At 43.8% G+C, this 14,253-nt stretch overlaps 1 protein-coding gene across 1 annotated transcript; it reads right to left on the bottom strand.

Annotated features, from left to right (window-relative positions):
- Positions 1 to 1,046: 1,046 nt before the first annotated feature.
- LOC109746175 (heat shock protein 90-6, mitochondrial) lies at positions 1,047 to 7,744 on the bottom strand. Its single transcript, XM_020305304.4, has 20 exons — positions 7,453 to 7,744; positions 6,859 to 7,065; positions 6,694 to 6,767; positions 6,337 to 6,462; positions 6,158 to 6,251; positions 5,989 to 6,072; positions 5,736 to 5,879; positions 5,546 to 5,659; positions 5,408 to 5,470; positions 5,211 to 5,285; positions 4,985 to 5,089; positions 4,384 to 4,515; positions 4,202 to 4,294; positions 4,029 to 4,106; positions 3,698 to 3,952; positions 3,018 to 3,120; positions 2,258 to 2,432; positions 2,071 to 2,176; positions 1,796 to 1,885; positions 1,047 to 1,478 (listed from the first exon to the last, which is right to left on the bottom strand). The coding sequence occupies exons 1-20, from the start codon at positions 7,588 to 7,590 to the stop codon at positions 1,293 to 1,295; spliced, it is 2,442 nt and encodes an 813-aa protein (XP_020160893.1). The 5' UTR covers positions 7,591 to 7,744; the 3' UTR covers positions 1,047 to 1,292.
- Between the last annotated feature and the right edge of the window lie 6,509 nt (positions 7,745 to 14,253).

The raw sequence follows: 14,253 nt of genomic DNA, 5'->3' as shown, positions 1-14,253 counted from the left end.
TCTTTGCTTGGCTTGTGATCAATAATAGGATATGGACGGCCGACAGACTCCAACGCCGTGGATGGCCTAACTGTGATCGCTGCCCCCTCTGCAAGCAAGTTCAGGAAACCGCGGCTCACCTCCTTTTCCAATGCCGCTACACGGTTCGAGTTTGGGAAATGATCAAATCTTGGCTTGGCTTGGTTGATGTGAACCCTACAGCTTGGGTGACGGTCCATTCGGTGAAAGCCTGGTGGAACCTCATTGACTCCAACGCATCGCAGTCTCGACGGGCGATGATGTCTCTTATGATGTTGATCTCATGGGAAATTTGGAACGAGAGGAATGCACGCGTCTTCCGTAACACCGCGGTGCCGGTTGGGGTTCTTGTTGCAAGAATCAAAGATGTTTCAAAGTGTTGGTGCCTTGCAGGGGCCAAATATTTGAGTACTGTAGTGCCGTGAGAGTGATGTCTTTGTAATTCGGCCTTTGGCCAAAAACTCTAAACCTTTTTCTTAATCAATCAAAGTGGCAAATCTTTTGCCCAGTTTCAAAAAAAAAAAAAAAAAAATTGGCAAAGCTCCTGCCCATTGCCCGTCAAAAAGGAAGTATCATATATGTACGGGACATGGCGAGTGATCGGCTCTCAAGCTCACCTGCTCCCTTACGTGAACAATAAAATAAAAATAAAAATTACTAGAAAATTTCGAAACATTTGTTTTTTTTTGGATGAAAGATGTTAAAAGTGCGTGAGGTCCATGTCAAATTTGGTGATGTTTAGACATCTGATTAGTTTTCAACAAAAGAAAAGCAAAGAACATGATGAAATTTTGCGTGGACATCACACATGAGTGTCTTGGATGATAAAACATTTTATATCTTTCTAAATCTTTTTCGAATTTACTGTTCAAGCAGATGAGCCCAGGCTCATAAATGAATATTCGGTACGTACCATGTTTTCTTAATGCATGGCTGATGCATTCAGGGAATAGTACTCGACTCTATGGAAGGCAGCCTAAGCTGAACCAGCACGGCTGGCATTAATTATGATCAATTACGCAATGCTCTTTCCGATAAGGTAGTCGAATAAGTAAAGTAGCAGGCAGCGTGTTCAAGGCCAAAATGTTCAGTACTATTATTAGTATCACCACAACCCTATCTAGGATAAGTGTATACTAGCACTCGCACGGCTCATCATACATGCCGTGTAAACCGATTCCGACATAATAAAAAAGGAACAAGCAGAGAGCTTGGGATAGCACCCGCGTATGCACTTGACATCGACCCTGATGGATTTCCCACGATGCGGATTCTCACTTCTGCTGGCCAGCCTCGACGGGTTCCACCACCTCGGCTTCAAGCGGCTCAGGTTCAGAGCTACTAGGTGCAGCAGGCTGCTGGCTTGGCTGGGCAGGTTGGGGCTGCGACGCCCACTTGCCCGCCATAGCTGTGCTCATCATGTCATAGATCTTCCCGCTCAGGTCAGTTGGGTTATCAGGCTGCAACATCATTACATGGGCATTATTATTATTTTATTTTGAGAAAGGCACACATACCCTACCCCTAACAATAATCATGTGAAACAAAAGGCAAGGTTCAGAGGAAAACATGCAGTATGTTTCCTTGACTGTGATATGAGATATACTCCCTCTGTTCCTAAATACTCCCTCCGTCCCAAAATAAGTGTCTCAAGCTTAGTACAAAGTTGAGACACTTTTGGGACAGAGGGAGTATAAGACGTTTTGGCAGTTTAATTTGGGAACAGAGGGAGTACATGACAGAGGGAGTAGATGACAAGGCAGATGGGTGTACTCACCGTAAAGCCGCTAGAAATCATTGAAGTTTCAAAGAGGATGTCGATTGCCTTTAGAGCTTCTGGGTCGTCAGGGTTGATTCTGCACGCAGCCTGCATTGCCAAGAAATAATCATTACAACCAACAGTGTATAGGGATCCTCAAATCAGAGATCTACCATTGAAGATTAGCTACCAGCGTCCAACATATTTAATTCGTAGCACAGTACAAGGGTTGTGTAGGCCTCTATATCAACAGAGACAATGTGAAAGGAAATCATAAAAAAATGAACACTTACATTCAATCGCTTGATTATCTCATGCTCTGGATTTATTTCAAATACTTTCCTGGAACGCATGAAATCCAGAGAAGATGTATCACCTATAGATTGCGCCCTCATTAACCTGAGGAACAATATCAAGATATTAATGACAACTTTGTATAGTGAGTTAACAACTGAGGAAATAAGTGAAGTAGAGTCCAACCTTTCCATATTGGCTGACCAACCAAACTTGGCTGCAACTAGAACACATGGTGATGAGCTGAGACGGTTGGATACATCAACCCGAGCAACCCTCTCACCCAAACGTTTCTTGATCCAGTCACAGGTTTGACTGTATTCCTGCTTCATTTCCTTTTCTCTTTCCTCATTTTTATCACCTAGGTTATATTTGCAGGCCACAATCAGAAACTAGGAGCAGAGAACTACGATAAATGAATATTATGCTCTCAATTCTGCAAAGAATATGCAGCCTAAAATAGAAAAGGTGCCTGATAAAAGAGAACATTTTAGCTGACAATAGGTGACATCTAGTTCGCTTCACGCTTTGATAAACCATGGCGATTAGTGGAGAGTAAAACAGTGAAGGGAGAAGTTCCTCATGCTCTGCAACTTCTATCAAAATTCAACTATCAAAAGAGAAAAACATGCCTGGTACAAGTGAGCACTTAGCTGATTGTATAAAATCAATCTGTACTTGGTGACATCTAATTCACTTTACTTTTTTTCTGAGCGGTCAATGACTGTAGGAGAGTTTCCTAGTCTTTTAAATTATATAAAGAAAAAAGAGTCTTACAAATTACATTTTCTACAGCATATACATTGGTAGGCCTTCGGCCAGACCAAGAAGGATAATTCACATTACATTAATATACTATAAGCTCCACAACTTCTGTTTTCAAAATTCAATTCAGTAAGCAGTAAAAGGATGTTAAGAAACAATGTTCTTATATTTACATGCATACCTAGGTCCAGGTCTTCCTTGCTAATATCCACGAAACTCTTATCCTTGTAGGAGTTCAGATTTGTGAGAGACACTTCATCCATAGGGTCAATCAAAAGTAAAACCTACAAAATAAAGCACATGATAGTAAGGTTAAAACTGGCATAGAATAATTGACTTTTCTGGTAAGAAAAATAACTTCTCTCTTCTGCAATATAAGCAGTCTAGAAGAATCATTCATTAGAGCAATGTCATAATGTTTCACGGCATGATGCAAAAAAATATACACCTGTCCCACCAGGCATTAAGCATGTTTGTCTGAATAGCAAGTAAAAATATAAGAGGCCTCAACTCATGAAAAACATGTTTGTTCAAATAGTGGACAAAAATATGTGACGTCTCATCCAACTATCAAGGCAAAGTTTGACAGGAAAGATGCATCCCAGGACATGGGACCCAGAGGGAACATTTAAATAAAGACATAAACGAAGTTATCATCTACTCCCTCCGTTCCTAAATATAAGCCTTTTTAGAGATTCCAATATGGACTACATATGGAGCAAAATGATTGTCTACACTCTAAAAAATCTCTATATACATCCGTGTGTAGTCCGTATTGGAATGTCTAAAAAGTCTTACATTTAGAAACTGAGGGAGTATTTGTAGAAGCAATGGTCTATCATCGGTAGTTCAGTACCATACCTCATAACCCATTTCATTGAGCTTCTCTAAGAAAGGAGCATTTTTGGCACTGCTCAAACTATCTCCAGCAATGTAATAAATGGCCTTCTGCTCTGGTTTCATACTCTCCACATATTCATCCAAGCTAATTAATTCCTCATTGCTTTGAGAAGAAAAGAAACGGAGCAAGGGAGCAATTCTTTTGTGATTTTCCTTGTCTTCCATGCAACCAAGCTTCAAAAATTTGCCATAGTTCTCCCAGAATGCTTCATAGTCCTACAGTAAGCCTTCAGATGAGAATGCAAATAGAAAGACCAAGAAACCATGCTACGAAGGAAATGAAAGCGCTTACATCTCTGTTTTCACTACAAGAAATGCCGAGTATCATATCAAAGGCCTTCCGCACCAATCTCTTTCTCATTATACGCACCTATACCAAAATCAGAAACAAAGGATAAATCAAAATTCGGGAGCTCAGTATTGAAATGCACAAAAACAGTAGAAATACCCCCACAAAGAACTTACAATTCGACTCTCTTGAAGGATCTCACGAGAAACATTTAGGGGAAGGTCATTTGAGTCAACAACACCCTTCACAAAGCTCAGGTATCTTGGGAACTGGTGAGTCACAAATCTCAGTTATCAAATTGATAAGTTAAAAGTTTTACAAAGAACTGAAGAGACAGCTAAGCAAGTATCAAGCATACCAGTTCTCCATCGAAGTCGTCTGATATGAACACCCGCTTGACATAAAGCCTGATATTTTTAGTCTTCCTATCAGTTATGTCCTCTTTCTTTGTAGCAGGCACATACAGAATTGACCTGAATTCTACTTCACCCTGCATCAAATTTGATCAAGAACAGTTTACTTGAATGTGAGTTGTGAAGATCCTTATCAGGCTACTTCACCCTGCATCACATTACTAATCGCACTACCATTTTCACAGAGTTTATTATTGCCTATCGGAAGACTATGTTACAGAAATAGCAGTGCAACTATAATGTCAAATAACATCCATGTGGGTAGCTGAATTTTCGCAATTACATGTTACAAAATTATGACCTGTTTTCTATATATTTTTTTGGCATATCTCTTTCAACAAAGACATGGTTCATAGATGAATACTTCTGCAAGTCTTTGCGGTTAGCAATTGGAGTATGTAAAAAAGAAAAAAATTAAGTAGCATTTGTTGATCAACTGTGTATTTAGAATGCACATTATCTAGGCAAAAGCAACTGCAGATATCATGTGATACACCAACCATGTGTTGAATCAACAAAAAGCAACAGAAAGGCAAAGAGATCTACCTCTGTAGTGAAGTGTGAGGAGGCCAAGGGATCCAAATACTCGTTGAAGGTCTTCTTGTAAAATTCATTGTACTCCTCAGTTGATACCTCCTTAGGAGTCCGAAGCTGGCAACAACACAACAACGGGAATAATTTCAGGCTCTCAGAAGAAAAATTGGAAGTGAAAAAACGTAGTTATCATTATCAACAAGACAAGCAGCACAATAAACAGTCCCAAAGTTCTCACCCAAATAGGTTGTGTTTCATTTGTAAGCTCCCAGTCCCAATACTTCTCCACAACGGTTTTTGTCTTTTTCTTAACCTGTTAACATCGCAATATTAGAAATTATCAGCATGCAAGAATGAAGCACAATTTGGGCAACAGAATATGGATCAAAGGAAAGTGGTGCAAAATGACTTCTTTTTTACGGTTTACAATGTTACCTCTTTTTTGGGTTCACCATCACCTTCTGTTTTAACTTCAGCAGGATCCTCGTCAACCTCAACCTAGAAAATCAATGAATGTCCTGCATAAGCAAGGTTCCACTCTAATAACCACAAAGAGCTAGAAGGATTAGTCACCTCTTTTGTGAAGCCCTTCTCTTGCCAAGTGTAAATTGGGAAAGAAACAAACTGAGAGTAATTCTTCAGAAGTTTTTGGATCCTCTCAGGGTGAGCAAAACCCTTGTCATCACGCTGAAGCAAAGCATAGTACATATTTCAAATGGGGCGCACAGTAAAAATTTAAATCGTAAAATAAAAGCAAACAAACCTTCAGGTAAAGTGTAAGACGAGTTCCCCTAGGAATGAGCTTCTCTGGATCTGTCTCTTCTCGAATGGTGTAGGAATTAGATTCTGCTTCTGCTTCCCAAACATATTGTTGTTCTGATTTTGGGCTCTTTGTTGACACAGCGACCTAATATACAGAGTAGCAGAAAAATACAGGAAAAGACGTTCAGCAAAAGAAAAAGAAACACTATCTCACAACCAGTGTCAAATACAACCATGATAACATAAAACAGTACCTTGTCTGAAACAAGAAATGCCGAATAGAAACCAACACCAAATTGGCCAATCAAGTTGCTATCAACATTAGCTTCCTGGCTCTCCTGTTGTACAATAAGCATAAATCATAAATATAGAAGGATTTGGAAGATAGACAGGAGGAGAATGAAATCTGCAATTAGATCACACCTTTAATGTCTTCAGGAATTTGGCAGTTCCACTGCTTGCGATAGTTCCAAGAGAATCAACAAGTTCTTGCCTCGTCATACCAATCCCAGAATCACTGGAAAGAAAGTGCAGGTCATGATGCAAATCATTTCCCAATAAGAAAATATACAGCTGGTCACCAGCAAGTAACATGTGCTTACGTAATCGTTATTATTCCATTATCCTTGTCTGTTTGGATGCGAATGTCAAGTTCAGGGCCATCCTTAAGAAGATCAGGATCAGTGACACTCAGATAGCGCAATTTGTCAAGTGCGTCACTTGCATTGCTGCAGGTACAAGTAAGAAAAGAAAGGCGAAATTAGGCTGAGCAACTAGACTGAAGTTCTGTGGCACTCATTAAGCCCTGACTGGGACAAACAATTGCCAAAATGAAGTTCATGCAATATCATGGCAAGGAACAAGTGTCAATAAATAAACACAACAAATAAAGAGTGAATTTAGAGATAACTACTGCTATCTTAAAAAATGAACAATTTATGTTCTGAATTGCTGCCCACCTGACCAGCTCCCGAAGAAACACTTCCTTGTTGCTATACAAGCTGTGCACAATCAAATCCATGAGCCTATTGACCTGCCGGGCACAAATTGTTCCCCATCATATTCATGATACGAACATTGGTAAAGATTAGCACGCAACCATACAAAAAGAAAATTATAGGTACCTCAGCCTGATACTCAAACTTCTCGGCAGGTGGCGCGTCAGATGAATCAACTGCTGCAGCACTCGATTCATACCGTCTCCCAACAAGGGCACTCTCCCTCAGCTTGAGGGACGACAAGCTTTCAGCTCCATTAAGCTTGGGAGCCGCAAGCACAGAGAACAACCTCTTCCCTCCAAGCCGAGAAACACCAGGCTCTGGGTTTGTAACCTGAAATTGAGAGGGCACAGCAAATATCACAAAGCCGCCCGCGTTGTAGAGTAATGTACCAATAAATCAGAGGAACAAAATCACACCAGACCTACCAATTGCACATTTCTTCTCGCAACAAAATACTATCAACAATCGGTACACCAATGACATACCGAACAGGAAATCAGATCAACGCCAAACCTCGACTCACTCACAAACACAAATTAATACATAACCCATCAATTAATCAAAACACTGCCCCAATTTGGGGGCAATGACTGATTCGCAACACGTAACGTCAAAAGTCGCACCGATTCAAGCTTACCGCGAGCTCCTACTTTGCAATCAACTAAACAGCGGAGTACACTACGTACCGTACAGTCAATCAATGTCACACATACGTACCGAACGCGGCGGGGCCGAGGGGGAGAGGGAGGGGGAGGAGGAGGCGGCGGCGGCGGCGTCTCCGGAGACCGCGAAGGCGGCGGCGTGGCGGCGGGCGGCGGCGCCGGCGCAGAGGGATCGCCTCGAGGCCCCGAGCATCTCGGCTGCGCTCTGCTGGTTCTCCTCCCAGTCGAGGGCGAGAGATGTGGGCTGGAGGCGCGCTTGCGCAGGTGGGCCGACCGAGGAAGACGACGATGCGAGGGTTTTGGAAGAGGGGTAGGGTTTTGTGGGGGTGACCGGAGGCAGAGGGGATGAGGCGTATAAATGGGGTGCGCCTTGCGGATCAAGAAGGAGGGAGTGCGCTTTGCTGGCACCGTGGTCCCGGGCTGTCGGTGAGAGAGTGGGGAAGGGGGCTTGGGTTTGCTCGGTGGTGTTAGCGTTTCGGGAGAAGGTTCTGGAGCAGGGGCCCGGAGTAATGCTATGTGCACCGGTGTGGATAGTCTGTGTATCATACAAGGAGGTTGACATGTGGGGCCGGTGGGTGCATGGTTGTGGGTGACCCACGACCAGGTGGGCACTTTGCGTTGCAGCATCCGCTCTCCGTTGCAGAAATTTCCAGCCTCCCGAGATGGTCCACCTGTTTCTGACCTCTGAGATGTGAGGTAGAGATTTAAACACCGTTGATGAGAAGGTTCCAGAAACCAGGGTTGCCATGAGGCTGGTCATAGTGGAGAGTAACCTAGACTAGTGTCATGCATATGACACTAGCCTAAGTTATTACCTTCACAATGCAAAGTAATATAATAGTAGTATTTTAGATGGCTTCATTTATTAGCTTGTAGACTCATCTTGTCTTGGAAAGCGCTATGTTACACTAACATATTATGTTACCACCTCTCATTAATTACTTGCCACATAAGTACAAATTTCTTGAAGTGCGCTATGTTACTAGCTAAGTTACTCCCAGTATGACTAGCCTGAGGGCGGGGCTTGCATGCTCCCTCCCTCTTGCTCTCATCCTTGCTCATACAGCATATTTTACATCCGACGGGCTCTTCAACTTTGTTTCCGCGTTTCTTTTCTTTCGGTCTGCACTGCTTGGCAGGCTCATGCGTAAGGAGAAAGTGCTGGAATTTTGTCTATTTTGGGCCTAGCCCAATAGCAGTTTCAGAAATTCCTAATAAATTCTAGAGGCCCACGCAGCCCATTCGTGCAAGCCAAGAGGTGGAACAAAAGTTTAGTCCCACATTGCTAGTTTAGAGGGAGTTGGATCTCTTTATAAGGGAGGCTCTTTCTCCACATGTATGAGGATGAGAACAAGAGGGACATCCACGCGCGCTCCTCTTCCGCCGCCCGCCTCGCCACGATCTAGTATTTCTGTTAATAAAATCATTTGGTAAATTGCTCATATTTCCAACAATCTAAAAACCTTATTATAGGCAATTTACCCCAAGTGGTTTTGCTTCCTATGTTTGAGGGTATCCACTATAAGAGGTGATGCGTGAGAGCAGTCTTATGGTTTCAAAACCATGAGTTGCTATGACGCCACTCTTGGCAAACCCGAAGGGGAGCTTGATGCTCAACAGGCACAAGCCTTTCGGAAAATGGATACTCTGTTTAAGGCTGCTCTCTTGAGCACTTCAGTTGTATGCTACCGGACAAGTTTGTTGCCGGAGGTATCATCACTAAGCTTCCTCCTTCGTGGAGGAACTTTGCTACCTTACTGAAACATAAGAGACAGGAGTTTTCCGTCCCGGATCTCATTGGCACTCTTGATGTGGAAGAAAATGCGAGAGCAAAGAACACACGTGCTCGAGGTATTGAGGGAGGATCTAGTGCCAATCTCGTACAGAAGAAGACCTTTCAGCCCCACAAGTTCAAGAACAAGGGCAAGTTTGATGGTAAAGCAAAGAATCTTGATGGGAAGAACAAGGCTGTGCAACGCATGAACTTCAAGAAGAAGAATGACAAGAAGAAAGGTGTTTGTCATGTGTGTGGGGATCCTGATCATTGGGCTCCTAGTTGCCCTAATCGCTATGACAAGCGTCATCCTGGGAAAGGCGGCAAGACCGCTAATGTTGTCATTGGAGACACTGACATGAAGGATGCTGGGTATGGTATATTTCCCACTATTCTTTCAGTATGTCATTCTCCTGATTGGTTGATTGACACGGGTGCTAATGTGCATGTATGCGGTGATATTTCCATGTTTTCGTCTTATCAGACCGCAGGGACTTCAACCGTGCTGATGGGCAACGGTTCAAGTGCTTCTGTTCGTGGTGTTGGCACGGTCGATCTGAAGTTTACTTCGGGGAAGATCGTGCGGCTGAAGAACGTGCATTATGTCCCATCCGTTAATAAAAATCTTGTTAGCGGATCTCTTCTGTGTAGAGATGGCTATAAGCTTGTCTTTGAGTCGAATAAATTTGTAATATCCAAGTATGGAACCTTTGTTGGTAAAGGCTATGAGTCAGGAGGCCTGTTTCGTTTATCCTTATCAGATGTTTGCAATAAAGTTGTTAATCATGTTTGCAACAATAGTGAATCAAATGTGTGGCATTCACGTCTTTGTCATGTTAACTTTGGTTGCATGTCGCGACTAGCAAAGTTGAACTTAATCCCTAGTTTCACCACTGCCAAGGGATCTAAGTGTCAAGTTTGTGTGCAAGCTAAGCAACCTCGTAAGTCTCACACAACTGCGGAAACGAGAAATCTTGCACCACTAGAGCTCATACATTCAGATCTATGTGAAATGAATGGTGTTTTGACAAAAGGTGGAAAGAAATATTTCATGACATTAATTGACGACTCCACTAGATACTGCCGTGTGTATCTTCTGAAATCTAAGGATGAGGCTTTGAACTTTTTCAAGATCTATAAAGCTGAAGTGGGAAACCAACTTGATCGAAAAATCAAGAGGCTTAGGTCCGACCGTGGTGGAGAGTATTTTTCCAATGAATTTGATGCTTTTTGTGCGGAACATGGTATAATCCATGAGAGGGCGCCTACCTACTCACCTCAGTCAAATGGGGTGGCTGAAAGAAAGAACCGTACTCTAACTGATTTGGTTAACGCCATGTTAGACACATCGGGTCTCTCCAAGGCATGGTGGGGGAGGCGATATTGACAGCATGTCATGTCCTAAACTGAGTCCCCGCAAAGAACAAAGAGATAACTCCATTCGAGGAATGGGAGAAGAAAAGGTTAAAACTCTCTTATCTGCGAACATGGGGTTGTTTGGCGAAAGTCAATGTTCCAATTCCAAAGAAGCGGAAGCTTGGACCAAAGACTGTGGATTGTGTTTTTCTGGGATATGCTTTTCATAGCATTGGCTATAGATTCTTGGTTGTAAAATCTGAGGTACCTGACATACATGTCAGTACGATCATGGAGTCGAATGATGCGACTTTCTTTGAAGATATCTTTCCCATGAAGGATATGGCTACCTCATCTAATCAGGAGATGCCTAGTTCATCGAATCAGGAATCAGTTACAATTACCAAACCTGCCATTTCGATGGAACACTTTGAAAGTCCTGTGGAGGAAAATAATGAAGTTCCTACTAGGAGCAAGAGACAGAGGACTGCAAAGTCCTTTGGTGATGATTTTCTTGTGTATCTCATAGATGACACTCCCAGTTCTATTTCAGAGGCCTATGCATCTGAAGATGCTGACTACTGGAAGGAAGCGGTTCGTAGCGAGATGGATTCCATCTTGGCGAATGAAACTTGGGAGATAACTGATCGTCCTTATGGGTGCAAACCTATAGGATGCAAATGGGTATTCAAGAAGAAGCTTAGGCCTGATGGTACTATTGAAAAGTACAAGGCTCGACTCGTGGCTAAGGGTTATACCCAAAAGGAAGGTGAAGACTTCTTTGATACTTACTAACCTGTGGCTCGACTGACCACTATTCGAGTTCTACTTTCACTAGCTGCCTCACATGGTCTTCTCGTTCATCAAATGGATGTTAAGACTGCTTTCCTAAGTGGAGAGTTGGACGAGGAAATTTATATGGAACAACCAGATGGGTTTGTAATAGATGGTCAGGAAGGGAAAGTGTGCAAGTTGCTGAAGTCTTTGTACAGACTTAAGCAAGCACCCAAATAGTGGCATGAGAAGTTTGAAAGAACTTTAACAGCTGCAGGCTTTGTTGTAAACGAACTAGACAAATGTGTGTACTATCGCCATGGTGGGGGCAAGTCGTGATTCCTATGGCTCCTGCCGGTTGTCATACTCATCGACATGCAAGTCGTGATTCCTATTACAAGAACATGATCAATCTCATACATCACATATATATAATTCATCACATCCTTTTGGCCATATCACATCACATAGCATACCCTGCAAAAACAAGTTAGACGTCCTCTAATTGTTGTTGCATGTTTTACGTGGCTGCTATGGGTTTCTTGCAAGAACGTTTCTTACCTACGCAAAAGCCACAACGGTGATATGCCAATTTCTATTTACCCTTCATAAGGACTCTCTTCATCGAATCCGATCCGACTAAAGTGGGAGAGACAGACACCCGCTAGCCACCTTATGCATCAAGTGCATGTCAGTCGGTGGAACCTGTCTCACGTAAGTGTACGTGTAAGGTCGGTCCGGGCCGCTTCATCCCACAATGCCGCCGAATCAAGATAAGACTAGTAACGGCAAGCAAATTGACCAAATCATCGCCCACAACTACTTTGTGTTCTACTCGTGCATAGAATCTACGCATAGACCTAGCTCATGATGCCACTGTTGGGGAACGTAGCAGAAATTCAAAATTTTCTACGCATCACCAAGATCAATCTATGGAGTAGCAACGAGAGAGAGGGGAGTGCATCTTCATACCCTTGAAGATCGCGATGCGGAAGCGTTACAAGAACACGGTTGATGGAGTCGTACTCGCGGCGATTCAAATCACGGAAGATCCGATCTAGCGCCGAACAGACGGCGCCTCCGCGTTCAACACACGTACAACCCGGTGACGTCTCCTCCTTCTTGATCCAGCAAGGGGAGAGGAGAAGTTGAGGAAGAACTCCAGCAGCACGACGGCATGGTGGCAATGGAGCTCGTGGTTCTCTGGCAGAGCTTCGCTAAGCACTACGGAGGAGGAGGAGGAGAGGGCTGCGCCAGGAAAGGGGTGTGGCTGCCCTCCCACCCCCTCACTATATATAGGGGGAAGGGGAGAGGGGGCCGGTCCCTCTAGATGGATCTAGAGGAGGGGGCGGCGGCCAGGGGAAACCCTAGATGGGTTTGGGCGCCCCCACCCCCTAGGAAACTTGCCCCCCCAAGCTGGGAGGGGCGGCTGCCCTAGGGGTGGCGCCCCCACCTCTCCAGGTTACGTGAGATGGGGTGAGAGGGGCGCTCAGCCCCTTAGTGGGCTGATGTGCCCCCTCCCCTTGGCCCATAAGGCCCCCCAACCGACATCGGGGCCTCCGAAACCCCTTTCGGACACGCTGTTCATCACCTGGTACCCCCGGAACAATTCCGGACTCCAATACCCTTCGTCCAATATACCGATCTTCACCTCCGGACCATTCCGGAGCTCCTCGTAATGTCCGGGATCTCATCCAGGACTCTGAACAACCTTCGGTAACCACATATTATTTCCCATAACAACTCTAGCGTCGCCGAACCTTAAGTGTGTAGACCCTGTGCGTTCGGGAACCATGCAGACATGACCGAGACACCTCTCCGGCCAATAACCAATAGCAGGATCTGGATACCCATATTGACTCCCACATGTTCCACGATGATCTCATCGGATGAACCACGATGTCGAGGATTCAGTCAATCCCGTATACAATTCCCTTTGTCTATCGGTATGTTACTTGCCCGAGATTCGATCGTCGGTATCCCTATACCTTGTTCAATCTCGTTACCGGCAAGTCTCTTTACTCGTTCCGTAACGCATGATCCCGTGACTAACTCCTTAGTCACATTGAGCTCATTATGATGATGCATTACCGAGTGGGCCCAGAGATACCTCTCCGTCATATGGAGTGACAAATCCCAGTCTCGATTTGTGCCAACCCAACAGACACTTTCGGAGATACCCGTAGTGTGCCTTTATAGCCACCCAGTTACGTTGTGACGTTTGGCACACCCAAAGCATTCCTACGGTATCCGGGAGTTGCACAATCTCATGGTCTAAGGAAATGATACTTGACATTGGAAAAGCTTTAGCAGACGAACTACACGATCTTGTGCTATGCTTAGGATTGGGTCTTGCCCATCACATCATTTTCCTAATGATGTGATCCCGTTATCAACGACATCCAATGTCCATGGTCAGGAAAATGTAACCATCTATTGATCAACGAGCTAGTCAACTAGAGGCTTACTAGGGACATATTATGGTCTACGTATTCACACATGTATTACGGTTTCCAGTTAATACAATTATAGCATGAACAATAGACAATTATCATGAACAAGGAAATACAATAATAACCATTTTATTATTGCCTCTAGGGCATATTTCCAACAGTCTCCCACTTGCACTAGAGTCAATAATCTAGTTCACATCACTATGTGATTGTAATGAATCCAACACCCATGGGGTTTGTTCATATCTCGCTTGTGAGAGAGGTTATTAGTCAACGGGTCTGAACCTTTCAGATCCGTGTGTGCTTTACAAATCTCTATGTCATCTTGTAGATGCAGCTACCACGCGCTACTTGGAGCTATTCCAAATAACTGCTCTACTATACGAATCCGGTTTACTACTCAGTCATCCGGATTGGTGTCAAAGTTTGCATCGACGTAACCCTTTACGACGAGCTCTTTTATCACCTCCATAATCGAGAAAATTCCTTAGTCCACTAG

The sequence above is a fragment of the Aegilops tauschii genome, chromosome 5 (genome assembly GCF_002575655.3).
Source record: "Aegilops tauschii subsp. strangulata cultivar AL8/78 chromosome 5, Aet v6.0, whole genome shotgun sequence".
Classification (NCBI taxonomy): domain Eukaryota; kingdom Viridiplantae; phylum Streptophyta; class Magnoliopsida; order Poales; family Poaceae; genus Aegilops; species Aegilops tauschii.
Note: the sequence above shows the minus strand (reverse complement) of the source record. Positions and strands in the feature narration are given on the sequence as shown.